Raw genomic sequence first — 26,970 nt, forward strand, 5'->3', positions numbered from 1 at the left:
GTGAGAAAATGCCAGGGATTCCAAAGGTAAAGGAGAATTCCATTTTGAGTGGTGTCTTTCATCCAGATGATCATCTCACAGTCTCACTGGGGTGAAAGATCTCGACACAGATCTCAACCATCGTATTCAATTTTTTTTTTTTTTGGCGATTTTCATAACAATATTTTATACACATGGATCTGCACCCATGACTGGTTGTGACCACAAAAAAAAAATTCATAGGAAAGGGTAGAGATTCATTCTCCTTTCACAATTAGCTGGTGCATCTGCAGAAAAACTCCCATGGAAAAATAGTGTGAGGCCATAGCAGAGAGGGATGGATAAAGGGGAAGGTGTTTGATTAAATCCCATGCCTTAAACATTGGATGGGGCTTGGAGCAATGTAGTCTAGTGTATGGCAGGTGGGTTGGATTGTGATCATCTTTAAGGTCACTTCCAACAAACCATTCCATGATTAGATGGAAAACAATAGAATTATCTCAAATAGGCAAAGGAAAGAATGGTTCGTGGACATGAGGATACAGGTGCTGTTCCCTTCTGATTCACTGGAATCTTGGAGAGACATAGGGAGAGAAAAAGAGAAGAGGGAGGACGGTTCAGGCAATGGAAGTTGGTCCTTCAAGTCCTACATTTAAATATGTCCTAAAACTGAGAGTTTTTCACATTACCCCAAAATTCCCATCAAATTCCCATTACTGTTCACCTCTTTTCAAGACAGAAATGAAGGTGATTTCTTGCACTAATGGCCCCTCATTCTATTACCTGTTGGGGCAAGTACAGTGAAGTAGGAGAAACTTGATTTAACACCAGTGACAGTGACTGCAAAAAGCTCTGTGTGACTGTTGGGGTTTCCTTATTTCAGAGACAGAGGCTGTGTTTACAAACAAGGAGAAAGTGCAGAAAGAGGTGAAGGCTGCACTGTCAGAAAATGCCACGCTGAGCTGCGAGGTGGCCCAGGAGAAAACAGAGGTGAAGTGGTACAAGGATGGGAAACTGATCACCTCCAGCAAGAAGTTCAAGGTGGAGTCGGAGGGCAAATCGCGTCGCCTGGTGGTGGGTGAGGTGGAGAAGAAAGATGCAGGGGAGTACACCTGTGAGGCTGCTGGCCAAAAACTCACCTTCAGGATCAGTGTCACAGGTGAGAGATTGTTTATTCTCATCGCTGAAAGGTCCCTTAATACCAAAAAGATGTACCACACTTTGGGCTCCAGTTTCTGTGCAGCGGCAAATTTTGAGTAGGGGTGGAGATCAAACACTGTCCCATTGATGCTGACAGCTGGACATCTTCTTCCATGGGATGAATCCCCCTCAGTGGCCCTTGTTGTTTTCTGGTTTCCCACTAATGGAAAGATAAACCAGTTTCCATCCCGTTCCATCCCATCCCATTCCATCCCTTTCCATTCCATGCCTTTATAAGGATAAAGGTAAGGCTGTCTCCCAGATATGTGGGAAAAATAAGTCTGGAAGAAGTAGGAAAACAGGGCCCCTAGAATGAACAAGGCTTCCATAGGGGTCACAGTGGCAAATGAGATTTGGTATTTATTTATACATTACTTGATGGAACAAAGCAATGGTTTTCTTGTGGAGATGGGAGGAAGCTGAAATCCTGAAACACGAGATAATTTTTCTAAGAAATGGCTGATGTGTTGTCCTCAGGCATGGCAAAGGCCCACATCTCCTTTCTGAGCATTAAAAAATACCAGAGATGTGGAAGCTGTCATGTTTTAAATTTGGGTTTGATCACTTTGGACAGCATCAACTTACACGTGATTTTAAAATGACTTCTCCCACTCCACAGAAGCAGAGGATGCATTTATCAACAAGGACAAAGTGAAGAAAGAGGTGAAGGCTGCACTGTCAGAAAATGCCACGCTGAGCTGCGAGGTGGCCCAGGAGAAAACAGAGGTGAAGTGGTACAAGGATGGGAAACTGATCAGCTCCAGCAAGAAGTTCAAGGTGGAGTCGGAGGGCAAATCGCGTCGCCTGGTGGTGGGTCAGGTGGAGAAGAAAGATGCAGGGGAGTACACCTGTGAGGCTGCTGGCCAAAAACTCACCTTCAGGATCAGTGTCACAGGTGGGAGACAGATTTTGGGTTGCATTTCTTTGGTTTTTCTTTGTATCTGGGTGTTTTTCCCTGTTTTCTCTGATGCCATATTAGAAAAGCTGTTAAAGTACTTTCTGATGCTGGTCTGAGCTGCTGTTTCAGTGAGGTTGTGTAGGACTGAGCAGATCTAGAGCTGAACTCTTCATATCCTGTCAGCTCCTTGCCTCCCTATATCTCCTTCAGCTGAGGAAGTGAGCAAGATTTCTCAATATATTCAAACACATTTCTCAATAACAGCCACTGTGTTCCAAAATCTCTTCAGTTTGATCACCAGTACTGGTTCTCTTCCTCCTGTTAACGGGCATTCTTCCATGGAAATCACTGTTTTCCTTCCTCTTTTTTTTGCACATGGTAGGACAATAGTGAATGGTCTCAAGTTCCACCAGAGGCTTAGGTTCAATATTAGAAAAAATTCTTAACCATAAATGTTGTCGTGCATTGGAGCAGGCTGCCCAGGGAAGTGGTGGAGTCCCCATCCCTGGAAGAGTTTAAAAGCTGTGTGGATGTGGCACTTGGGGACCTGCCAGTGCTAGGGGGACAGTTGGACTCAGTGATCTTCCAAGTTTTTTCCAGCCTCATTCATTCTGTGATTTCTTTGGTCTCAATATATTTTACAAGATATCTGGTGAATTTTATCTCAGGCTCCAGGCAGCCATGGACACCAGCTACATTCTGAGTGATCATTTCTGAATTTGATGTTAAGAAAGGGTTTGGTGTTTTGTTTTAATATTTATAGCACTCCACCATCTTTACAGCCAAATCCCTCTTTTTAACATTAAAATTCTTGTCTCATACGCAGAGGTGATCAGAACAGGGAAGCAATTTTCACCTCTATTTTCTGATAGCACCAAACAGAGGTTTGTTATTTTATCAGCAGTGTAGAGGAGCTGCTGTGTTGGGAATGTAGTGACTCCACTCTGTGTGGCGTACCCAGGTGTGAGCTGGGGCATTTTGGCTCTTTTTCATTCTTTGTGTAGCTCATGCTTTGGCTGAGGGAGTTGCCATTTTCTGTGGAGGATAGGTAAGGAAGGAAGGATAATTAAGTTTAGATTTGAGAGGTGTTTTCCAGAAAAAATTCAATATGGGCATTGACAGACCATCATAAAAACAGAGTAATTTGGATTGGAAGGGAGCTTAAAGATCATCTCATTCCAACTCCCTGCCATGGGTAGGGGCACCTTCCACCATTCCAGGCTGTTCCAAACCCCATCCAGCCTGGCCTGAAACACTTCCAGGGATGGAGCACCCACAGCTTTTCTAGGCAAAACTGTTATAAACTAAATTCATTGTTCGCCGCTGACACTGGTTCATATCTTACTACAGAGGTGTAGCCAGAAAACAGAAATTGAGTGTTTTACACACGAACCTCTCTCTCTGAGGGGGCTGTCTGCCCCAGAAAGGTTTCCAGCCCTATTTCCATGGTGGCACAGGGTAATGTGACCCTTTGCCCTGTGCCACCAGCCTGCCTTAGCTACCGTTGCTGTATTGCTCATGGGGACAGCTGTGACACGACGTGCCCGTCCAGCCCTGGCTGGAAAATGATCCAGTGTGAAAGTCAGGAGGGATTATGCGTACTCAGAGCGGTTGGCTCTCCTGCTCCAGAAATCCTCCTCTTACTGGTTTATCCCAGAGTGCAGCGGATTTCTGGGTCTTAATTTATCCTGGTGCCGTTGCACTTGGAAAGATTTTCAGGGTTGCTGTACTCCAGGGCTCCACTGCAAGCACAAAGCTTTCCCTGTTTAAGGACAGGTTGAAGGTTAGATGCTCAGTGTTGGGTTTTGGGTTATTTTTTTTATTTTTACACTGAATTTTTACACTGAATTTTATTTTTAGACTGAATTTCTTGGGTTAATATAAAAAAAAAAAATCAGCTGCTGCACACCTTGGGACTGAATTGCACACATAGAAAAAAAGCTGATGCTGAAATATCAGTATTTCAGGATTCAGGGTATGCAATGAAATCCGTATCTTAAATCAGTGAAAGTTTCATGTCCTGAAAATATTTTTCGTCATTTCCACTGCCCGGTTCCACTTAAAGTTGAAAATGTCATCTTCACTGAATAGATTTTTAAATTTAAAATAAGTTTCTAAAAGAAACTATTAACTGGTGTAAATCACTTTGGAAGCTGATTAAAAGTTTTAGTCACACTTCCTATCCATGTAAAAATGGTTTATATGAAAGGTCAAGAATGTAAAGGACAAGTGAGATCAGCCTGGAATATTCCTGCTCTGCTAACCTGACATTTTAAATAGAGCCCTCATTGACACAGACTTGTTTTATAACCTGTTTTGAATACACTCTGCATATTCACACTCAGAGTTGTAGATGGGAGTTTAAATATTGATATTTTTGCAATCAGTTTTGAATGCAAAGCTTTGTGTGTGTGCTCGAGCCCTTTCAGATGTCAAAATGCTGCTGACATGTCCCTTTGAGGAGATTTGCATTACCCAGCACAGACCCTGTGCCTTCTAAATGATAACAGCATCTCCTCACACCCTTTCTCCAGCCAATATAAACAGAGGAGTTTATATTGGAGCCTCTGAGCTGGATTCCTGATCTGTGTTGCTCCCTGCAGGACTCATCTCTTTCTGTGGACTGTGCAATATTCATAGCAGGGCTGTGATGTGGCCCAGGAGCACATGTGGAACTCGACCTGAGATCACCCTGCTCCTCACCCTCCCAGGCAGCTGCTGCTGCTCGGAGCACAGACGTGATGGAGACAGGAGAGAATCACCCAGGAGGGGCCAAGGCTGGCCCCAGGAGGCTGCAGGGGGTGACAGGGGAGGGCAAGGAGGTAGCACAGGGGATGGAAGTGGCTCAGCATCCCCGAGAGCCTCCCAGGTCACAGAATCACTGAAGCTGGAGAAGTCCTCCCATCCCAGCTGTGCCCAACCTTGTCCCCAACCCAGAGCACTGAATGCCGTGTCCAGGTGTTCCTTGGACACCTCCAGGGATGGGGACTCCAAACTTCCCTGGGCACCTGACCACTCGTTCCATGAAAAAATTCCTGTTGATGTCCAACCTGACCCTCCCCTGGCCCAGCTTCTGGCCATTTCCTCTCATCCTGGCTCTTGTTCTCCAGGAGCAGAGCCCAACTTCCCCATGGCTGCACCCTCCTGTCAGAAAGCCAGTTTGCTGGAAAATGACAGAATTTTTAGGAAATAAAAATACACTTCTGTGGTGTTGTGAGGGTCCCAGGACGAGGGGAGAGATGAGAATTTGACTCCATGTTCTCAGAAGACTGATTTATTTTTTATTATATAATATGATATATATGATATGATATGATATATATGATATGATATTTATGATATACTAAACCTATACTGAAGAAAGAGAAAGGAAACATCAGAAGGCTAAACAAGAATGAATAATAAAAACCTGTGGCTGACCAGAGAGTCTGACACAGCTGGACTGGGATTGGTCATTAAGTAAAATCAATTCACATGCTGGGATAAACAATTCTCCAAATCACATTCCAAAGCAGCAAAACAGAGAGAAGCTGAAGCTTCCCGGGAGAGAAAATCCTGGTGAAGGGATTTTTCATAAAATATCATGCTGACATACTTCAAATTTTATATGCTAGTTTTTTGTGTAATGTTCATCGAGTGCTTTTCCATATTGAGAACAGTGTCTTTGTCCTGTCTTTGGGTTTGAGTTACAAGGTAATTCCTGAGCAACACCCAGTTTTGATCTAAAATACCTGGTAAAATCCTCTGGATAATATGATAGTGGAGGTGGCAACTCACCATTGTGCCGTATTTGATTTGTTCCAAATGTGGGGAGTAGAAATATCGAGACACAAGACAGAATTTTATCTTTAGATTCATTCATTTTTATATTAATAGAAAGAAATTTACAAATGAGGTGGTTGAGCTGTTCATGAGGACAAGTCAGAGAGGGATGATAATTACATGGACTATATTTTGAGGGTACATTGCTTTATTTATATGATAAATAGAACTGCAAAGCTGGGTCACTTACAAGAGCTTAATATTGAATTATTTCTGTTGGAAAAGACCTTTAAGATCATCATGCCCAGTGGTGAAACCAGCTCTGCCAAGCCCAAGATTGTGAAGAGCATCTACACCTTGTACAAGTAAGAACTTCTTGACAAGAGATATTTACATCTTATATATTTTTCCCTATTTCAGAAGCAGAAGATGCCTTTGTCCACAAGGAGAAGGTGCAGAAAGAGGTGAAGGCTGCACTGTCAGAAAATGCCACGCTGAGCTGCGAGGTGGCCCAGGAGAAAACAGAGGTGAAGTGGTACAAGGATGGGAAACTGATCACCTCCAGCAAGAAGTTCAAGGTGGAGTCGGAGGGCAAATCGCGTCGCCTGGTGGTGGGTCAGGTGGAGAAGAAAGATGCAGGGGAGTACACCTGTGAGGCTGCTGGCCAAAAACTCACCTTCAGGATCGATGTCCCAGGTAGGAGAAGGTTCTTTGGCCCATCAGTCTCATTTCTAGAATCTTTATAAAAATTAGCATTATTTTGTAAGTCTTCTTCATGTTACGCTTCAAATTTTTGGAGTACATCAGTGGCATGGCCTAGCATGGGCACAAATACAAGTTTTCTTCATGTATTCTTTGTAAAACATTTAAAATCCTTAAAACAGGGAGCTGAATCCCTGAAAAATTTTGGAAATCACTGGAGGGAAGGGGCTGTAAAAAAGAAGGTACTGATTGTTTTCATCTCCTTCCTTCTGTCTTGGTGCAACGAGAACAAATCTGCACCACAGCTCATTCTCAGTGCAGGGTCATGGTGGAGAGCCTGCCCAATGTCCACACTCCTTTTCTTTCCCTTGGAAGTGCTCATTTCAGTCTGAAGGGAGTTGTGGAAGTAGGGCTTGATATATATTAAGGTCATTAAAGTGTCAAGAAAGAGGCAAGTAAGGAAAGAAGATGTAATGGAGACTCACTCTAGTTGTATTTCCCTATTGGGACCGTCAAGAGGTAGAATAGATTCAGCTTCCCATCTCCCTCACAGCTTCCCAATCCAATTGCAAGTGGTGTGACTGATGTGTCTCTGGAGGACAGAGGGATTTCACCATTTGGATGTGCTGAGCTTTTCCCAGGGTTGCACTCAGAACAAACAACAGGGTCCTGGACATGTCAGTGCTGATCTAGCACCTTTCTCACTTCACAAAATTATCTAAGAAGAAGCAGCTGCTAAGAATCAAAGAAATAAATTTTATGGGATTATAATGCAACACAGAACAGTTCCTTCCTCTGATAATTTGATAGTTTGCAATTAACTACAACCAAAACATGTCCTACCTTGACTGGGTCCTGCCAGTCAACGTTCTTATGAACCATAGAGAGATTACTGCTGTCAAAAAATGCAAAAAAGGCAAAAAACCACCACAAGGTCCTTTGAATGTTCCTCTGATAGACTTAGATGTTGACTGTCATGTCAGAGGGGTTTTTCCCAGTGTTAACTGTAAGCCACAGTAGCGGGTTTGAGCAAAATCATATTTTGGAGAAAGTCTGGATTTCTCTCTGTTTCCAGAGCCAGAAGTTGTGTTTACAAACAAGGAGAAGGTGCAGAAAGAGGTGAAGGCTGCACTGTCAGAAAATGCCACGCTGAGCTGCAAGGTGGCCCAGGAGAAAACAGAGGTGAAGTGGTACAAGGATGGGAAACTGATCAGCTCCAGCAAGAAGTTCAAGGTGGAGTCGGAGGGCAAATCGCGTCGCCTGGTGGTGGGTCAGGTGGAGAAGAAAGATGCAGGGGAGTACACCTGTGAGGCTGCTGGCCAAAAACTCACCTTCAGGATCGATGTCCCAGGTAGGAGAAGGTTCTTTGGCCCATCAGTCTCATTTCTAGAATCTTTATAAAAATTAGCATTATTTTGTAAGTCTTCTTCGTGTGACGCTTCAAATTTTTGGAGTACATCAGTGGCATGGCCTAGCATGGGCACAAATACAAGTTTTCTTCATGTATTCTTTGTAAAACATTTAAAATCCTTAAAACAGGGAGCTGAATCCCTGGAAAATTTTGGAAACCACTGGAGGGAAGGGGCTGTAAAAAAGAAGGTACTGATTGTTTTCATCTCCTTCCTTCTGTCTTGGTGCAACGAGAACAAATCTGCACCACAGCTCATTCTCAGTGCAGGGTCATGGTGGAGAGCCTGCCCAATGTCCACACTCCTTTTCTTTCCCTTGGAAGTGCTCATCTCAGTCTGAAGGGAGTTGTGGAAGTTGGGCTTGATATATATTAAGGTCAATAAAGTGTCAAGAAAGAAGCAAGTAAGGAAAGAAGATGTCATGGAGACTCATTCTAGTTGTATTTCCCTACTGGGACCGTCAAGAGGTAGAATAGATTCAGCTTCCCATCTCCCTCACAGCTTCCCAATCCAATTGCAAGTGGTGTGATTGACGTGTCTCTGGAGGACAGAGGGATTTCACCATTTGGATGTGCTGAGCTTTTCCCAGTGTTGCACTCAGAACAAACAACAGGGTCCTGGACATGTCAGTGCTGGTCTAGCACCTTTCTCACTTCACAAAATTATCTAAGAAGAAGCAGCTGCTAAGAATCAAAGAAATAAATTTTATGGGATTATAATGCAACACAGAACAGTTCCTTCCTCTGATAATTTGATAGTTTGCAATTAACTACAATCAAAACATGTCCTACCTTGACTGGGTCCTGCCAGTCAACGTTCTTATGAACCATAGAGAGATTACTGCTGTCAAAAAACCCAAAAGAGGCAAAAAACCACCACAAGGTCCTTTGTATGTTCCTCTGATAGACTTAGATGTTGACTGTCATGTCAGAGGGGTTTTTCCCAGTGTTACCTGTAAGCCACAATAGCGGGTTTGAGCAAAATCATATTTTGGAGAAAGTCTGGATTTCTCTCTGTTTCCAGAGCCAGAAGTTGTGTTTACAAACAAGGAGAAGGTGCAGAAAGAGGTGAAGGCTGCACTGTCAGAAAATGCCATGCTGAGCTGCGAGGTGGCCCAGGAGAAAACAGAGGTGAAGTGGTACAAGGATGGGAAACTGATCAGCTCCAGCAAGAAGTTCAAGGTGGAGTCGGAGGGCAAATCGCGTCGCCTGGTGGTGGGTGAGGTGGAGAAGAAAGATGCAGGGGAGTACACCTGTGAGGCTGCTGGCCAAAAACTCACCTTCAGGATCGATGTCACAGGTAGGAGAAGGTTCTTTGTCAGAATTCAGTAGAGGCCAATACAGCAATAATTGAAATAACTACTCTGCCATGACTCAGTTGCAATAGTCTGCGTTTTGTTGTAGAGTTCACCTGATTTTCTGAGTTTGATTGCCTGGATTTGTGGAAATGGGAATATTTGGCTTGAGCATGGTACAAGCTCCGTCTCATTCTTAGCAGGTTTAATAGTAGTTATAAATATAACAGAAATAATTAATGTTCAGATCCCTTCCATTCCTGTGATCCCAAAGGGTGATTCTTGTACCCTGAACTTCTTGAAAGCAAAGAGCCATTACAGAATCCCTTCCTTGTTAGTCTTGCAATCCTATTTTAGAAGATTTAGAGGCCAGAATGTGTTTTGTCATTTGCAGTATCAGCAGCAGAGTGTAAACAGCACTTTTTTTTTTTTGGCTGTTGTGTTATTGAAATTTCAGTTTTTTGAGATATCTTACTATCCTGCCAGGTGCTAAGTGCTCCTTTGCTGTGAAATATTCCAAGAAATTGCTTTATTGTGTCTGAGTTCTTAGGCAAAGGGAATTTGGGATTTTGCAGTGATATGCAGGACAGATGTTCTTTGGGAAAGTTTGAATGAAATATATTTTTACCTTGTGACTTGCAACTGTAGGGTTGATGTCAAGGCTTCTCTTGGTCCTTTCCATTCATAGGCTCTTAGTTTCCAAATTTCCAAGTGGCAACTTCATCCCACAGAAGGGTAGACACTGCTCAGTGATGGCAATTGTTTGTGCCAAGTGGCAACCTAAATATTTTCCAAACCTCTCCACAGAAATCTGTAAGATGAATCTAATTTTAACCTGTCAACAATTATTTTCTTCCTTTTCTGTGCTCAGAGCCCAAACCTGCATTTATAAACCAGGAAAAGGTCCAGAAGGAGGTGAAGGCTGTCCTGACAGAAAGTGCCACCCTCATGTGCGAGGTAGCACAGGACACAACTGAGGTGAAGTGGTACAAGGATGGCAAACTGCTCGTGTCCTCTCGGAAATTCAAAATAGAGACCCTGGGCAAATCCCGGCGCCTGGTGGTGGGGCAGCTGGAGAAGAAGGATGCTGGGGAATACATCTGTGAGGCTGCAGGCCAGAAGATGACCTTCAAACTGGAAGCAACTGGTGAGTTTGGGGTGGGAAGAACCAGTCCCTGTGGCTTAGAGGAAAACGGGATATTCCTGTCACAGCAGCCTTGGCATGGCCACTGCCTCACCTGGAGAAACACCAGTGAGCTACATGACACGTTAGTGCTCAATCTAGCAGGGTAGAGATGGGAAATTTGGACTTTTTTGTGGTCTGGAAATGCCACCTAGCTTTTTGCCTGTCTCTTTCACACACCGTATCACCCAACCTCTTCCAGTGATGGGGAATTGGAAATAGACATGGAAAGTTTGCAGAGTAGCAATGGAGCTGTGGAGAAAAGTGACTCAGAAAACCTGCTCTGCTGTTTGTGTGTGCCCCAAAAATGCCTGGATTTGTGGCAAAAGGTTGTAAAGGTGTTGGAATCCTGGACGCTGAGAATTTTAAACTTTCCGTGCTGAAAGGCACAGACCCACAAGAGAACACTGCATTTGACTTGAGGCTGTGGAGAAGTCTTCCAAAATTGATTAATACTACTGAGATTATGGGTGTGGAGTTGGTTAGAAGTGTGTAATATCACAGGGTGGAAAACTTAGAGTTTGGGATTTTAGAATATAGAAATAAATATGAAGCAAGATGGAGGCTTTAGGGTGGTGGCAAGTTGTTCTTCTTTACCTTCTTCTTCATGGGTTTGATGATGTTTTGTAATTGGGCAGAAAATCTGCACTGCAGGCTCTGTGGGATCAGTTATTGGGTTAAAAGGGAAAATAATCTAGGTATCCTTTCTTAGTTTAGTCTTAGAAGACCTTATAACAAGAGATTGTTGGCCGTTTTGTGCCTTGCTAGTGAAAAGCTGCAGAACTCACAGTAGTGACACTGTTTTATTGATAAGAAATAATAAACACCTGAGTCCAAACATGAAATACTGTATCAAGTGCCTTCAATCCAGACCCAGAAAAACTAATATACAAGATAGAGAGGAGGCCAAGAAGAAGAGACTGGAATCATGGAATGGTTTGGGTTGGAAGGAACCTTAAATGTTGAGTTCCAGCCCTCCTGCCAGTGGAGCAAATAGAAAACAGACCAGAAATTCAGCCCATTAATGTATCTTCTTAATTTTATCTAGGATCCTAAAAAGGAGAAGGGAAAGAATTATATAGTAATTTTACTTCTAGGAAACAAGCCTTTTATGGACAGCAGATAAAATATAAATATTTACATTTTCTTCCCTCTGCTTGTTTTCTAAACAAAAGCCCTGGGTTTCCTGAGAGACCATTTTCTTTCTTCTTGCTCAGAAAAAGATCATACCAGCCACATTCCCTGGATTATTACAGGTTATGGATGAGCTGGTGGTGTGAAGAGAGAGCAATATAAAACTCCTTTGTTTTATGCCCTTTTTTTTAACTGCCTTTTTTTAAAACTGCTCAAGGATTTGAGCATTAAGTTGTTAATTTTCCTGGTTTGTTATCTTTTCTAGAACCAGAGGCTAAATTTGAAAAGAAGGTTGTCCAGAAAGAGCCTCTCATTGTTCAAGAACATGAAAGCATCACCCTGACAACCTCAGTCACGCCTGAAACCGCTGCAGTGAGGTGGTTCAAGGATGGCACAGAAATCAAGGCGAGCAAGAAATGTGTGATCAAAAGCGAGGGGGCATCCAGGACGCTGACAGTGAACGCAGCTGAGAGCACAGACTCTGCCCTCTACACCTGCCAGACAAAGGATGACAAGCAGGAATTCAGGGTCCAGGTGAAAGGTGAGCAGCGCCCAGGTCACGGCCCAGCCCAGCAGCTGCACTTCCCTCATGGTGGGGTGGAGGTGGAATCCAAACTCTTCTGGAAACTGTTCCAACCTCAAGGCTTGTTGTGCCTTCTCTGGATGCCCCATTGTGGGCTGGCAAAGTCCTCCAGCTTCCAGAAAAACTTCCCGAAAAACTTTCCAAAAAACTTCTGAAAAACTTTTGAAAATCATGAAAAAATTTAAATCTCGTAAACAATTTTTAAAAATTGTAAACAATTTTTAAAAAATCGTAAACAATTTTTAAAAAGCGTTAAAATTTTAAAATCATAGAAGTTTTAAAGGTCATTAAAAATGTAAAAATCATTAAAAATATCTTAAAGTCATAAAAAAAAATTAAATAATAAAAATTTTAGAAATCATAGAAAACAAAAAAAAAATCTTAAAAATTAAAAATAATAATAAAGAATTTCAGTTTTTTTCTTCTGCTGGCCAGTTTGGAAGCCTATGATGAGTGCTTCTGGTGCTTGCTCCCCTCCTGTTTCTGTGTCCTCCTATAGAATGATAGGGATCTGAAAATCCCTGAAATCTGAAAATCCCACTTCAAAGGAATCTGAATTTCCACATTTCTGGTTAGATTTTGTCACCCCTGAGCCCCAAATGCTTAGGGCCATTATATTTATTTATTTATTTATTCATTCATTCCCACAATTGGGCAGAACCAATTTCTCGGAACATATTTATTCTCTTTCCCTCCCTCGCGCTTTTCCCCTTCTCCCGGACCTCAGAAATCCCGGTGAAGTTTGCCAAGAAGCTGGAGGCCGTGAAAGCCGAGCTTGGTGGCAGCGTGTCCCTGAGCTGTGAGCTGAGCCACACCAAGGGGAAGGTGACGTGGAGCAGGAATGGCGTGGAGATCAAGGCCAGCAAGCGTTTCCAGATCCGTGAGGAGGGAACCAAGCGGATCCTGACCATAACGGGGATCCGGGCTGAGGACGAGGGAGAATATTCCTGCGAGTCCAGGGATGACAAGAGCAGCATCACCATCGTCCCCAAACGTAGGTCCCTAATGGTGACACTGTGCAAGAAGTGGGTTTTGTCCTCACCTGTTAGAACCCTGCAAAGCTGAGTTTTTCCATGTGTCTGGGGTGACTCCTGCGTTGAGAACAAAATACGGAATTCTACTCTCAGTGTCAGTGGAGCCTCTATTTGTGAAGAACATAATGATTGTGAGACCTGGCTCAGGTCTCTTCATATTGCATTTGAGGCTGGAATTCATTTTCCCAAATAAAAGATGGGATTTTATTTCCCCTCTTTTTTGACTTCTCTTTGTGCAAAAAATTTACTCAGACATGGGAAATATGATGATCCACTTTTGTGATCACTTACTGTATTAACTGACTATTTATTGCTGTATTTACTGGGTATTTATTACCGTATTTACTGAGTTTCCTGTATTTATTTGAGTATAGTATTATGCTGTATTCAAATTGCTGCTTCTAAAAAAGTCAGACACACAAAATATGATTATCCACTTTTGTGATTACATGCTATATTTACTAACTATTTATTACTGTATTTAATGAGTTTCCTGGTTTTGAGTACAGTATTATGCTGTACTCAAATTGCTGCTTCTAAGAAAGCTACGGAAGCTTTTGGCTGTTTGGAGATACTCAAGGACATGCTCCTGAATGTTTTACCTCTATCCATCAGCTCCCAGAGTGGTGAAATTCGTCACAAGTCTCAACAGTGTGGTGTCTGAGGAAGGGAAAGAGGCCGTGTTCAAGTGCACAGTCTCCCCCAGTGATGCTGTGGTCACCTGGCTCAGGAATGGTGCCAAGATTGAAGCCAGCAAGAAATACGTGATCTCTCAGAAGGACACCAACCACAGCCTCACCATCACTGACCTGACACTGGAGGATGCAGCTGAAATCACTGCCAATGCTGAGGGTGTGGAGAGCACAGCCAACCTCAGAGTCAGAGGTAAGAGGTGGCAGTGCCCCTTTGACAGGCTGGAAATGTCAGGGGCTTGAAATTAAATGGTCTTTAAGGTCCTTTCCAACCCAAGCCGTTCTATGATGATGTTGTTTTATGTGGTTTCCCTGTAATTAATTATGTTAGCAGCAGGGAATTTCTGCTTTAGAATCATTAAATAGGAATGCCCAGAATGCTTTGGGTTTGGAGTTCACGAGCCACTGGTTTAAATTTCTTTCAAAGCCTGTTTTCTGGATCTTCCACATTCCCACTAATATTTCCTCTCCTGCAGAGGCCTCAATCTCCTTCAAGAAGAAGCTGGAGCCCAAAACAGTTGAAGAGAGGGAGACAGTGACCCTGGAGGTAGAGCTGACCAAGCCTGCCGAGGTGAAGTGGATGAGGAACAGCATTGTGCTGAAGCCCAGTGACAAGATAGAGATCAAAGCTGAGGGAACAAAGCACACCTTGGTGGTCAAGGACATCTCCTTCGCAGACCGGGGCTTCTACTGCTGCGAGAGCCCTGATGACACCACCCAGGCCAAGATCAATGTGGAAAGTGAGTCCAGTGACCCTCAGCTCTATAAATACCCCAGGCAGGGTCTGGAGGTGGATTCTGGTCCCTGAATTATCATGGGGACACAGGGACAAAGCCAGTCAAATGACCAAGAGGAGGTGAAAGCTAAGCCATGAATAGAGAATGTCTGACTGGTTCCTGTTGCCTCCATCTCATCCCATCATCTTTCACCTTTGAGCTGCTTGAAAGATTCTTCTCTTTCCTCTCTTTCTCACTCCCTGATATGCTCTGTGGTTTTCTTTGGTATGATTTTTTTATCAAAAATCCCTCTCCAGCCATCCATTGCCCTGATTTTTCTCTGCAAACAACCTGGTTCAGAATGTCTCTTTATAATCAGTCAAGGTCTAAAAAGCTACAAAAGCAAACCTCTCTGAAGGTGTTTCACTCTTGAGTAAATGAATGGTGCCTCATCCACAGCCCTGTATTTCTGTCCTTTTCTTACCTTTTTTTTTGGTAATAATTGTCACAGGGTATTTGAAAACAGGATTTAAGTACTCAAGGACTGTCTAATTTTGTCCATAAAGTCCCTGCCACCAACTGGTGCTGGGCTGGTTCTAAATAATAGGTGAAGAAGGACTTGAAAACAGTCTTTTGGGTGTTTGATGTCTTACAAAGTGGAAGGGAACAATCTCCATGATGCCAGGAAATAATGGACTTCAGGTGCAGTGAGAAAGATCTAGGTTATATTCTAAAAAAGCTTTTTAATGGTCAGATGACTGAATAGGTTGTGTGGAGAGGTCTTGGAGGCTTCATTGTGTTTTGGGTTTTTTTTTAATTGTCAACTTAATTACTTTTAGTGGTGATACAAGTTTAAACATGAAATCCATTTTACTGGATGACAGGGCATGGATGACTTGTCACAGGAATGGGTAATGTCCGCCCAAACCATGGATGCTTTGGCCACCAACCTGTGAGGTGTCAGCACTTTTTGCACCATGTCATGGATTTTTTTTTTTTCCTTTTACTATAGCTTTTTCCTCCCATCCTTGTTTCATCCCAGTTGAAGGACTGCACAGTATTACCCTGGACTTATTTGTCTTTCTTTTACTAAAATCTGATAGACCTCAATAGAAAAGGGGCCAGGGGTGTTTTCTGTCATATTTGGTTGACCTGTTTGTCTCATGAAAGCATCCATTTAAAAATAGCAGATATGTTACCTTTGTGGTCATGGACAGGTTTTATTTCCTGTAGAAGTGGTTGTTTAATTGGCAAATACCAACTAATTGGCAGGTGCATGAGCAATAATAATTGGGGAAACAATAATGGGGAAATAATCCATTTTGGAAGTCCTCAGGCTATTTCACAGGTGTGAGATCTCCAACTTTTCCATGTTGTTTTCCAGTGAGGCAGATCAAGCTGGTGAGAGGCCTCCAGCCCCTGGAGGTGGCTGAGAAGGGGACTGTCACCTTTGAGGTGGAGGTGTCCCACGAGGACGTGGAGGGCACCTGGCAGAAGGATGGTGTTCGTCTGAAACCTTCACCCAACGTCAGCTTCGGTGTCCTGGGCAAGAAACACTCGCTGACTCTCTCCTTAGTGGCTCTGGAAGATGCAGGAGTCATCTCCTTCAAAGCAGAGGGCATCAGCTCATCAGGGAGGCTCACTGTCAAAGGTACAGGGGCACAGGAGGCTCCAGCCCTGCTTGGGGTGGATGCCATTGTCTTCTCCTGACCTGGAGAGCAAACTTAAGAGGGCAACAAATTTTCCTGGTCGCTGCAAGGGATGTAAAGCCCAGTAAAGTTTCCATCTGGTGCCAACAGGATCATTGTGGCATCACTGTCCACAAAGCAATGATAAAGCGCCCAAACCAATATAAATTTTATTTTTCATGAAAACCTACCCATCAGTGCTTGTGTGACCCCATTCCCCATTTGTTTTCTTTCCCAGAATTGCCTGTGAGGATCAGCAAACCTTTGGCAGATGTCAGTGTAACTCAGAAGCTCAAGGCTACATTCGAGTGTGAGCTATCCAAACCCAATGCCAATGTGAAGTGGTTCAAGGTACAGCACTTAATGGATTGTGATATTTTAATTTCTGACTTCTCTGGAAGGGAATGGGAGCCTCTAATTCTGATTCTAGGGAATATGAGCCCTGAGCCTTTGGAGTAAAGCTCTTAGCATTGCTCTCTTGTCCTTATGTTCGTTTACTCTCCCAATTAATCACTCTCAGAGTTTTATTTGCTGTATTTAGAAAATGGTTTGAAAGTTAAACTTTTCTATTCTTGCACAGAATATAAGCACTGCTGTTACAGATTTTCAGTGCTGTGCTTCACTCCACACCAAGCAGTATTCACCCAGGATTTACAGGCTTTTTGGGAAATGGGGATGTAAAGAAAAGCCTCAATTTCCTTTGTCAGGGAAGGGAATACATAAAATCCCTTTTCCCTACACAGTCATTTTGGGGATCAGCTCTGGCATTCCATCAGCCTCCCTTGGGGCTCAGCTGGTACTTTCCTTGATTTGGGGTAGCAGCAGTTCTTCAAGGTGGAATTTGGGCTGGAAGGGTCATCTCATTTCCAACCTCCTGCCACGAGCAGAGACATCTGCAGCCAGATCAGGTTGCTCGGAGCCCTGTTCAACCTGCTCCTGAATGTTTCCAGGGATGGGGCATCCACCACCTCTCTGGGCTACCTGTGCCAGTGTTTGGCCACCCTCACTGTGAAAAGCTTCTTTCTTATTGCCAGTCTAAATTTGACCCTCTTTTAATTTAACACCATTTATGTCTGAAGGGGCTCACTGCCAACCCTGCATGGTGTTTTAAGCCTTCAAAAAAGGTGTTGGAGATCATCCAAAATTTCTGTGTGTTCCTCAGCTATTCCAACTTCCTGAAATCTTTGCCCTGTGATGAATATTCAACGTGTTCCTTTAAACGCAGTTTTCCATTCAGTCCAATGAGAAGGATGAAATAAGCACAGATCTGAATGTCTGTTTTGCTCACTGCAGATCTACAGGAGTTGAGGGTGATCTGCTTTGACCTTTTCCCTTTCTAGGATGGGAAGGAGATCCGACAAAGTAAAAACATTGGGATTGTCTCCCAAGGAAATAAGAGAAGCCTCATTATTCACAAGTGTGAATATGAAGACCAGGGAACCTATACATGTCAAGCAGCTGAAGACAAGACATCAGCTACTCTAAAAGTTCATGGTACGTTTGCCTGAAGTAGGAACATACATTTACTGCAGCATTTTTGGCTACACTGCAAGAAATTCTTAGTGGAGTGTTTATTTTTCACAATTGCTCGTTTTGGTTAAGTTTCTCTTCCTGGTGAGAAAATGCTGGCAAAGCTGTCCTGTGCTTCCTCTATCCTTGCTGTATTTTTGGAAGAGTTGCTAACTCAGTTTTCCATTTCTCATAAGTGATTTCTCTTCTCTGGAATCTGAATGGTGTTTCTGGATTGGCACATTAGGAAATACTGGGCAGCCTGATCTGAAGCTGGGATTCAGTGGCTGGTGCTGATGTGATTTGGTGGCACCATTGTCATGAGGGGAATTTTCCTGAACAGGGACTGGATAAGGCTTGGGTATGAGCTCAAGAAGTGCCCTCATTTTTAGGTTGTAAATGCTAAGGAAAGGGTACTTATTTCTGCCTGCACCTCTCCTTTCTGCTCAGGGCAGTTTTTCCACCTGAGTGTTGCACTGAGCAACTGATGAAGCACCAGGTGTCTGTGTTTGGTGTTTTGTCACCAGGCTCTGAAGCACCTGAGATAAGCTCTGAGATTAAGGCAAGTTACTCAACAGACAGCTCTCCTGTGCCCTGGCAGATGCTATTTTCTAAAGGGGCATGGTAAAAACAGATCAGCTCTTTCTTAGTGAAAGACAGAGCATCTTTCTCATTGCTTACTAGATGCTGTCCTCATGTGGCTGCTTGGGTTCTGCAGTATCTTCATGAACATCTGCCCCATGGGCTCCCCCTTTTCTCCCTGGTTTTGGGGTTGGGATGGGTTTTGTTTGGATTTCAGCTCTGCTCCTGAGGCTGATCCAAGGTGTATCAAGGCCTTCTCTTTCAAAGAGAAAGGGCTGCAGTAGCACAGATAAATAATCAGTTGTGACAAAAGGAGTGCCAAGGTGCAGAGTTAAAGAGGATTATACTCAGTTCAGGAGACTCTGGAAAAAGATATCTCCTATGTAAAACAGATTGCAGATGAAGAATGAATGAGGCAGTTTATAATGACCTAAGGTTTTAGACTTGTGTTTAGTTTTTCTTGGTGAATTTGCTTTCATTAATATGTGTATTTTTTTCATTAATACCTGCATGAAGTTCCAGCATATGTAAAATCCTCTTACAATAAGCCTCAGCCATAAAAAGTATTCACTGTGTTGAAGAGAGAAACTACCTAGGAGGAAAGCCTGGTTTAGAATAAACACAGTCCCCCTTTTTTCCATGTAATTATGCAGAAGGTAAACACACCATGCTCACTTACGGAGAAACTCCTAAATAAATATTTGTCTTTATGACTTCACAGCCCGAGATGTCAAGATCGTAAAACCACTGGAAGATGTGGAAGTGAATGAATATGAGAGTGCTTCTTTCATCTGTGAGATCTCACACGACGAGGTGGAAACCCAGTGGTACAAAAATGACAACAAGCTGAAGACTTCCGACAACATCAAAATGCGGCAGGAGGGTAGGAGGAAAAAAAATGGGGATTTTGGTCTGGAATGGTGTGGAAACCCAGGGCATTGGGAATATTTCTCTGTCTGCTCTGGGGTGCCCTGACCCCCAGGGCAGCACTGACTCTGACCCTCATTCATGGGGAAAGTTTCCCAGACTTCAAGATAGACCAGAATCCACCAAAGTGTGCAATAGATTATAGAGAGCAGTGTAGGTGTGTCACTTGGTGAGAAATTGAGGGTTTGGGGTTTTTAGTGTGTTGTGGATGGCAGCAAGATGGAGGGCACAGGGTGTCATCCTGAGTTTCTTCTTCATGCTTCTTCTTCCTCCTTCTCCATGGGTTTGGGTGGCATTTTGTAATTGGGCAGAAAAGTCCCCATTGCAGCTCTGTGGGATCAGTTATTGGGTTGAAAGGGAAAATAATCCAGGTGTCAGTTCTTAATGGGATAGTTTAGTCTGAAAAGGCCTTGGAACAAGAGATTGTTGGCCATTTTGTGCCTTCTGATGAAAAGCTGCTGAACTCCCAGCAGTGAGACTGTTTTACTGATAAGAAACAATAAACACCTGAGTCTGAGCATGAAATAACATCTCAAGTACCTTCAGTCCAGACCCAGAGAAAGCCACACCTGGAACCACCACAGAATGTGGGTGGGATAGAGGAGGGGCTGGCATGGGAGACTAGAAAATGGGGTTTTGCTCTGGGGTATCTGAGCTGTGTTTGTGTGTCTGTTCCCAGGAAAAACCTATTCCCTGACATATGCACGTGTCCAGGTCGAGGATGCGGCAGAGATCAAATTCGTAGCAGAAAAAGCAGAATCTCGTGCTCACCTGACTGTAAAAGGTAATTCTGCTGTTCATGCCAGCACTGCTTCTGCTGTCTCACATTACACACCAATTCACTTCCCTCACTTTGCACGTGAAGGTTAAAAAAAGTCCTACAGTCTTCAGAGAAAGAAAACCTGCCTACTTTGCTGTCTGGTAAATATCAGGTGGGAGTTTATTTTGGCTTAATTCCAGTTAAATTTTCTCAGGAGGTTGCATTTGCACCTTTAGAAATTTAAAGTTGTGTGTGAAATTTGAGGCACAGAAAGCTGTAGCTTGACTTTTTCTTGCATTTTCACTTTCTGGTGTATGTTGTAACAAAACCCAGCATTTTTGGCTATGTTTAACTAAAACAATGTGATAGAAGGAGAGAAAAGGAGAATGTTTGAATTTGAAAAGGAGGATGCACTGCTGAGGAGCTCAGGAAATTGGAGATCAGTCCCTGGTTTTGCTGTAGTACTGCTGTGAGGTGTTGAGGAAAAACCACCTGTTACTTCTGCAGTTCAGCCACTCCAGCGGTAAACCACGGAGAGAAAGTTTCCCTTTAAATAACTCTAAAAGGGAAACTTTAAGAGTTTTTAAGAAAAAATAACAATTAAAGTTGTTAATTGAGTGCTCAGCCTAGCAGGGATTCCTTTCATCATCCAAATTACTGAAAATGAAAGAAATATTGCTAGTGAGAGCAATGGAGACTGTACTGATGGCTCCATTTCCTTTGCCCCCCTAGAGCTGCCCGTGAAAATCGTGAAGCCCTTGCGGGATAAGATCGCCCTGTGGAAGCACCGGGGGGTCCTGGAGTGCCAGGTGTCCCGGGCCAATGCCAAGGTCAGGTGGTTCAAAAAGGACAGGGAAATTCACCCTGGTGTGAAATACGAGATCGTGAGCGAGGGCGTCTATCGCAAACTCGTCATCAACGACGCCGACTACGAGGATGAGGACACGTACACCTGTGATGCCTTCGATGACAGAACCAGTGCTAATTTCTTCGTTGAAGGTAGAAAACCTCTTTTTTTCACCCCTAGGATTCACTGGGAGGAGGATGACCTCACTCATTTGTTGTTTACGTTGGAAAGGATGGGCTGACTCCCTTGTTGTTTGCTTTGGAAACACAATACTGCTTAAAAATGAATTTTAATTCATGTTATTTTTTCTGAAGTCCATTGGTGTTCAATCCTTTTACACACAGGAACATGCTGAAAAATTAATGTATGGTATATTCTCCTAAGGAAAATGAGGGAATTCCCATTCCAGACACATTTATCAAATGTATTGGATAAAGTCTGTTTTTCCCATAAATGTTGCAGGTCCTTTTATCAAAATTTCATTCCAATGAACCTTCTTTTCCATTTTATTGTGTTACATATTTGATACTAGGATAGGAAGGTGACTTTAGAATTAGGACTAGGAATCAAGAGATATAGATTCACTTTCTGGCCTGTGACCAGCAATGTGTGTTTGCTTTCATAGAGAATAAAAGATGTTTTAAGGCCTTTTGAGTTCATAAGTGCAGAAAAGATGTCTTGAGTGGTCAGGCTGATAATGGAAAAGCTTTCATGACTCCTAAATCCCTGCTCTCTTGTTCCATCCAGAGCAAGCCATTAATATTGTAAAAGAATTGTGTGACGAGGACGTGACTGAGCCTGAAGAAGCCAATTTTGAATGTGAGACATCCATTCCATCTGTGAAGCCTGCCAAGTGGTTCCTGAAGGGAGCAGCCTTGCAGGCTGGCAGAAACATCATCATGCAGCAGGAAGGCACCATCCACAGGCTGACAATAATCAAAACAAGTGTTGATATGACAGGCACCATCCAGTTCTCCATTGGCAAATCCAAATCCACAGCAAACCTGCTCGTCAGAGGTAATGTGATTTTTAATATATATCATGTGAATCAGAACCAAGATCTTCCCTTTCACAGTAGCTGGAAAGTAATTTGTCATAAATATTCTCTGTTCTGGGCTGGATTCTTGGAAATGCATGTGTACCTGGAAGATGTGTTTGGTCCCAGCTGCAAGCTGGGAGCAATGCTGGATGCACCAACTGAGCCAGAAATGTCTTAGGAAGGGATCTGATTAAATGACTTTGGTGTCCCTGGTATTCAAATCTGTCAAGCTAAAACTGGTTTCTGTTATATTTTTATTCACTTGACTTTACCAAGGAGGACAAAACAGATGAAATTTGCCAGGAGAGTTTATTTTGTCCCGTTTATGAGCTGGACAATTTTGATAGCTCATTTACTTAATTCATTTTGTCATTGACTTGATGTAGGACAAAGCCTCAAGGCTTTTTATCTTCTGCTGTCACCATGGTAAATCTCTTCAATCACGTCCTGAAGTCCTTGTTTTGTCTTTCATTTACTCTTACTTGAATGAAAACCTCAATTAGAGAGCAATTCAGCAAGCCCTGAGCGAGAAGTGGACCTTGAATTTGGTGGTTGATACACAGTATTATCTTACAGAAATCAGCTTTCCTTATAGATCATCGTGCTGTGGTAGCTTCAAAGCACATGAGATCTCTTAGAGATACTTGTAGCAGAACCTGAGCAGTTCATAAAACAGAAACTCATATATGAAATTAATGGGCATGAAATACAGATTAAAATCTTCCTCTTCTTTAGATTGATCCATTTTTCTTCCTCACCCCTGCTTGGCAGATTACCACATCCAGATCACCAGGAAGCTGGAGGACAAGACCGTCCTGGAGCGGCACTCGGTCATCCTGTCCTGTGACTTCAGGCCTTCCCCAAAGCACGTCAAGTGGTTCAAGGGCCAAGAGCTCATTGAGCCCTCAGAGAAGTACAGAATCAAGAGGGACCAGTACTCAGCAGAGCTGAAGATCATGAAGGTGAAGCCCCAGGATGCTGGCGTGTACAAGTGCAAGGCTGGCATCGCCGAGACCGAAGCCACGCTGAGCGTTGAAGGTACGGGAGGTTTGCAGCAGCAGGGCTGGCCTGCTGGTGGTCTTTATGATCCTCTACTTCACTCAAGGTTCCCTCTCCTGAGGAGAGGTAGATTACCACAGTTATCTTCTGATTTTATATAAATGCAGCGTCACACGCAAACTGCTGATTCCCCAATCCTGAAATCCATCTCCTGCTGTGAAGTTGGTAATGCGTGTGGGAGGGCAGTATCTGGGTAAGGCACAAGTTAACATTTGTCAAGGCACATCATTGTCCATTTCATGCAAGGAATTAGACCTCTGGGGCTTTCACCTAAAAATATCCTTTATATTCAACTACTACAGGCCTCCAGTTCTGGTCATCTTGGCTGTGGTTTTCATTTTCTGACATCTGAGTCAGCATGTCTATCTCCCATTGTTATACATTTGTATTGTTATACATCTGTATACATTTGTCTACAGATATATTTTATATAAAATATATTTTACATTAAAAAATAAATATATATATAAATATATTTTATAGCTACTATTATATATCTGAATACAATAATTATTCATAGTGATGTTCTGCCCCATCCGTTCTGGGCATGGAATTTTTTTTTGCCAGTTCTTCCCCTCAGGTGACACTGCAAGAAAAGATGTTCACTGTGTCACTTCTAGAAAGACTTGGAGCTGAGCTACAGAACCATTTCCAAAAGTCCGGGGAGCAGCTCTTGGTAGCAGTTTGGCTTTGCAGAGGTTCTTCATTGAATGTGTTGTCAGACATTGAAATTAAATACTCAGGGCAGTGGTGATGTCAGCATCTCTGGAGGGATTGAAAATTTTTGGGGATGTGGTTTCAAGATGACCTTGGCAGTGCAGGGGGAATGGTTGCACTCAGTCTTAGAGGTCTTTTCCAACCTGAATGATTCTGTGACTCCATTCTATCCAAACAAATATATATATTAAAAAAGAAAATGAAGTAATAGTCCCAAACCCTCTTCTGAGTTATCCCATCCTTGAAAACAGCATTCCATGAATGGAGAATCTGCGAGGATTCTTCAATGACAATTCTGTGCCCAAGGACTGGAAAAGAAAGGAATCAAAATCTCTTGCTCCCTAAACCGAAGCAAGTTGCTTAAGCTCTTTTGTGCTTTGCCTTTGTGGCCAAAATCATTGTCTTCATCTCATCCTGTGTGTCACAGTTTCCCTGGAAATGAGGGACAATTCAGTTAAAATGTGTTTGTTTGTGCAGTGATGAGCACACAGGAGTTGGAGCTCTGTGTGATGCTTAGGGTCACTGTAACATCATTTTAGAAAAAAAGATACGTATTTTTAAATACAACACAAACAAAACCTCCAAACTGATTTATATATAAAAAGGGAACTGAGGGTTCTAGACAATTTTAATTAGCCTTTTCAATAGGGTTATTTTTTTCTCCTGAAGCAAATGCAGAACCAAGTAAGTGAAACATGGGGACCAAAGTGTGCAGGAGACCAAAACAAATAATCTAATAAACTCCATGAAATTCTTTGTGATAACAGGTGATTTATGATGATGGTGGTGTGTGGAAACCCAGGGCATTGGGAATATTTCTGTGTCTGCTCTGGGGTGCCCTGACCCCCAGGGCAGCACTGACTCTGACCCTCATCCATGGAGAAAGTTTCCCGGACTTCAAGACAGACTGGAATCCACCAAAGTGTGCAATAGATTATAGAGAGCAGTGTAGGTGTGTCACTTGGTGAGAAATTGAGGGTTTGGGGTTTTTAGTGTGTTGTGGATGGCAGCAAGATGGAGGGCACAGGGTGTCATCCTGGGTTTCTTCTTCATGCTGCTTCTTCCTCCTTCTCCATGGGTTTGGGTGGCATTTTGTAATTGGGCAGAAAAGTCCCCATGGCAGCTCTGTGGGATCAGTTATTGGGTTAAAAGGGGAAATAATCCTGGTGTCAATTCTTAATGGGATAGTTTAGTCTGAAAAGCCCTTAGAACAAGAGATTGTTGGCCATTTTGTGCCTTCTGATGCAAAGCTGCTGAACTCCGTGCAGTGAGACTGTTTAACTGATAAGAAATAATAAACACCTGAGTGTGAACATGAAATAACATCTCAAGTGCCTTCAATCCAGACCCAGAGAAACCCACACCTGATCCCTCTTGGTTTCCCTCAGCCCGCAATGTAGAGGTCCTGAAGCACCTGCAGGACGTGGAGGTTGAGGAGGACAGCTGTGCCATGTTCTCCTGCGAGCTGTCCCACGACGACGAGGATGTGGAGTGGTTCCTCAACGACACCCTCCTCTACACCAACAACCTCAATGACATCAAGAACGTGGGCAAGTGCTACACACTGACCATGAAGCAGGTGAAGCCTGAGGATGCTGGCACGGTGACAATGAAGTCAGACAAGGTGTCGGAGACTGTGCGGCTGAAGGTGATAGGTGGGTCCAGATTGTGCTCCTGAATGAAAATGTGAGGTGCAAATGAGCCACTATTTACCAAATACATGGGGATTTGTAAGCAGGATCCAATCCTGCTTAATAGATTAAAAAATGTTGAGCTGTTAAATATGGGCCATGAGGATGGTGAAAGTCTAGAGGGGAAGCCTTGAGAGGAGCAGCTGAGGTCACTTGGTTTGGTCAGCTGGAGAGACCTTGCTGTGGGCTTCAACATCTTCATGTGAGGAGAAGTGGAAGGGCAGGTACTGATCTCTTTACTCTGGTGGTCAGTGGCGGGACTTGAGGAAACAGCTGGGCCTGAGTGATAGGAGGTTTATGTTGGATTTCTGGAAAAGGTTCTTCCCCCAGAGGGTGGTGGGCACTGGACAGGCTCCTCAGGGCATGGGCATGGTCCCAAGGCTGCCAAAGCTCCAGGAGTGTTTGGACAATGCCCTCAAGGACAGTGTGGGTTTGTTGGGGTGTCTGTGCAGGGACAGCTGTTGGACTGGATGATCCTTGTGGGTCCCTTCCAACTCAGGATATTCTGTAGTTCTGTGGTTTTTAATACATCAGTTCTGGAGCTGGATTCAATCAGCCATGAGAAGACAGTTTCCTGCTGTCCTTCATATGTCTGGAAACTCAGTCACACAACTGAGTTTTTGTGGTTTAACACCTTCTTGGGCACCCTCAGCGAGTGTGCAAGTGACTACCAGCTGAGTGGGGCAGGTGACATGCCTGAGGGTTGAGGTGCCATCTGGAGGGACATGGACATGCTCAAGAAGTGAGATCATGTGAACCTCTTGAGGTTCAACAAGGCCAGTGTGAGTGCTGCACCTGGGTCAGGGCAGCCCCTTGTGTCAACACAATCTTTGGATGAAGGGATTTGGAACAGGATGAAGGATTGAGAACAGGATGAAGGAATTGGGCATGCTAGAGGGCGATACTGGTTTAGGTTCTGCATTGGTATCAGCAATATTGCCAAGGATTTATTAATGTATCTAAATATTTGATAGCAACTGGAAGTGTCACAAACATCCTGGTTGTTCTCTGTTTTGCCTCTTGACCTCCAGAGAAACCTGCTGTCTTCATGAAATCCTTGGATGATGTTTTCGGTGAGGAGCGAGGAGTGATCAAACTGGAATGTGAGGTCTCCAAGGAGAAGGTCAAACCTGTTTGGAAAAAGGATGGTGTGAAGATCACTTCTAGCAAGAAGTATGAGGAGATACAGTCTGGGAAGACTCTGTGCCTCCTTATCCATGACCTGGAAAAGGCAGATGCAGGGTTGTACACCTGTGACATCGGCACTGATGTTGCCAAATCAAAGGTCAGCGTTCAGGGTAAGTGTTGTAAACAGTGGCCTCTCAAGGAGTGTTAAAAATATGAATGGGTTTTGTCCCATGGGTTCTCACCTGTTCCTGAACAAATCTCACACACTATTGTGATGTCTGAGCAATTCTGTTAAACTTGGTGTAAGTATATCTGGGGTTTCTAAGTGAAAATCAGATGTCAGAAATGTAGTGACAATATTTCCTTCCTGAACATCCCTAAAGTGCAAAAATCCTCCCAAAACAGCAAAAATTTCTCAAAATAAAAATCTCAACTAG

The 26,970-nt window shown here is 43.4% G+C and overlaps 1 protein-coding gene across 1 annotated transcript in view; it reads left to right on the forward strand.

Annotated features, from left to right (window-relative positions):
- The window catches only part of OBSCN (obscurin, cytoskeletal calmodulin and titin-interacting RhoGEF), a 150,824-nt gene that overhangs the window by 26,635 nt on the left and 97,219 nt on the right, over positions 1 to 26,970 (forward strand). The window contains exons 9-28 of the mRNA XM_058024149.1: positions 863 to 1,138; positions 1,799 to 2,074; positions 6,260 to 6,535; positions 7,617 to 7,892; positions 8,974 to 9,249; positions 10,116 to 10,391; positions 11,827 to 12,102; positions 12,872 to 13,138; positions 13,794 to 14,063; positions 14,347 to 14,610; positions 15,971 to 16,237; positions 16,513 to 16,625; positions 17,615 to 17,768; positions 19,087 to 19,248; positions 19,972 to 20,076; positions 20,785 to 21,051; positions 21,647 to 21,916; positions 22,710 to 22,976; positions 25,103 to 25,369; positions 26,437 to 26,703. Coding sequence (XP_057880132.1) covers positions 863 to 1,138; positions 1,799 to 2,074; positions 6,260 to 6,535; positions 7,617 to 7,892; positions 8,974 to 9,249; positions 10,116 to 10,391; positions 11,827 to 12,102; positions 12,872 to 13,138; positions 13,794 to 14,063; positions 14,347 to 14,610; positions 15,971 to 16,237; positions 16,513 to 16,625; positions 17,615 to 17,768; positions 19,087 to 19,248; positions 19,972 to 20,076; positions 20,785 to 21,051; positions 21,647 to 21,916; positions 22,710 to 22,976; positions 25,103 to 25,369; positions 26,437 to 26,703 — 4,872 coding nt within the window. The remainder of the gene's footprint in view (positions 1 to 862; positions 1,139 to 1,798; positions 2,075 to 6,259; positions 6,536 to 7,616; positions 7,893 to 8,973; positions 9,250 to 10,115; positions 10,392 to 11,826; positions 12,103 to 12,871; positions 13,139 to 13,793; positions 14,064 to 14,346; positions 14,611 to 15,970; positions 16,238 to 16,512; positions 16,626 to 17,614; positions 17,769 to 19,086; positions 19,249 to 19,971; positions 20,077 to 20,784; positions 21,052 to 21,646; positions 21,917 to 22,709; positions 22,977 to 25,102; positions 25,370 to 26,436; positions 26,704 to 26,970) is intronic.

The sequence above is a fragment of the Melospiza georgiana genome, chromosome 1 (assembly GCF_028018845.1).
Source record: "Melospiza georgiana isolate bMelGeo1 chromosome 1, bMelGeo1.pri, whole genome shotgun sequence".
Taxonomy (NCBI): domain Eukaryota; kingdom Metazoa; phylum Chordata; class Aves; order Passeriformes; family Passerellidae; genus Melospiza; species Melospiza georgiana.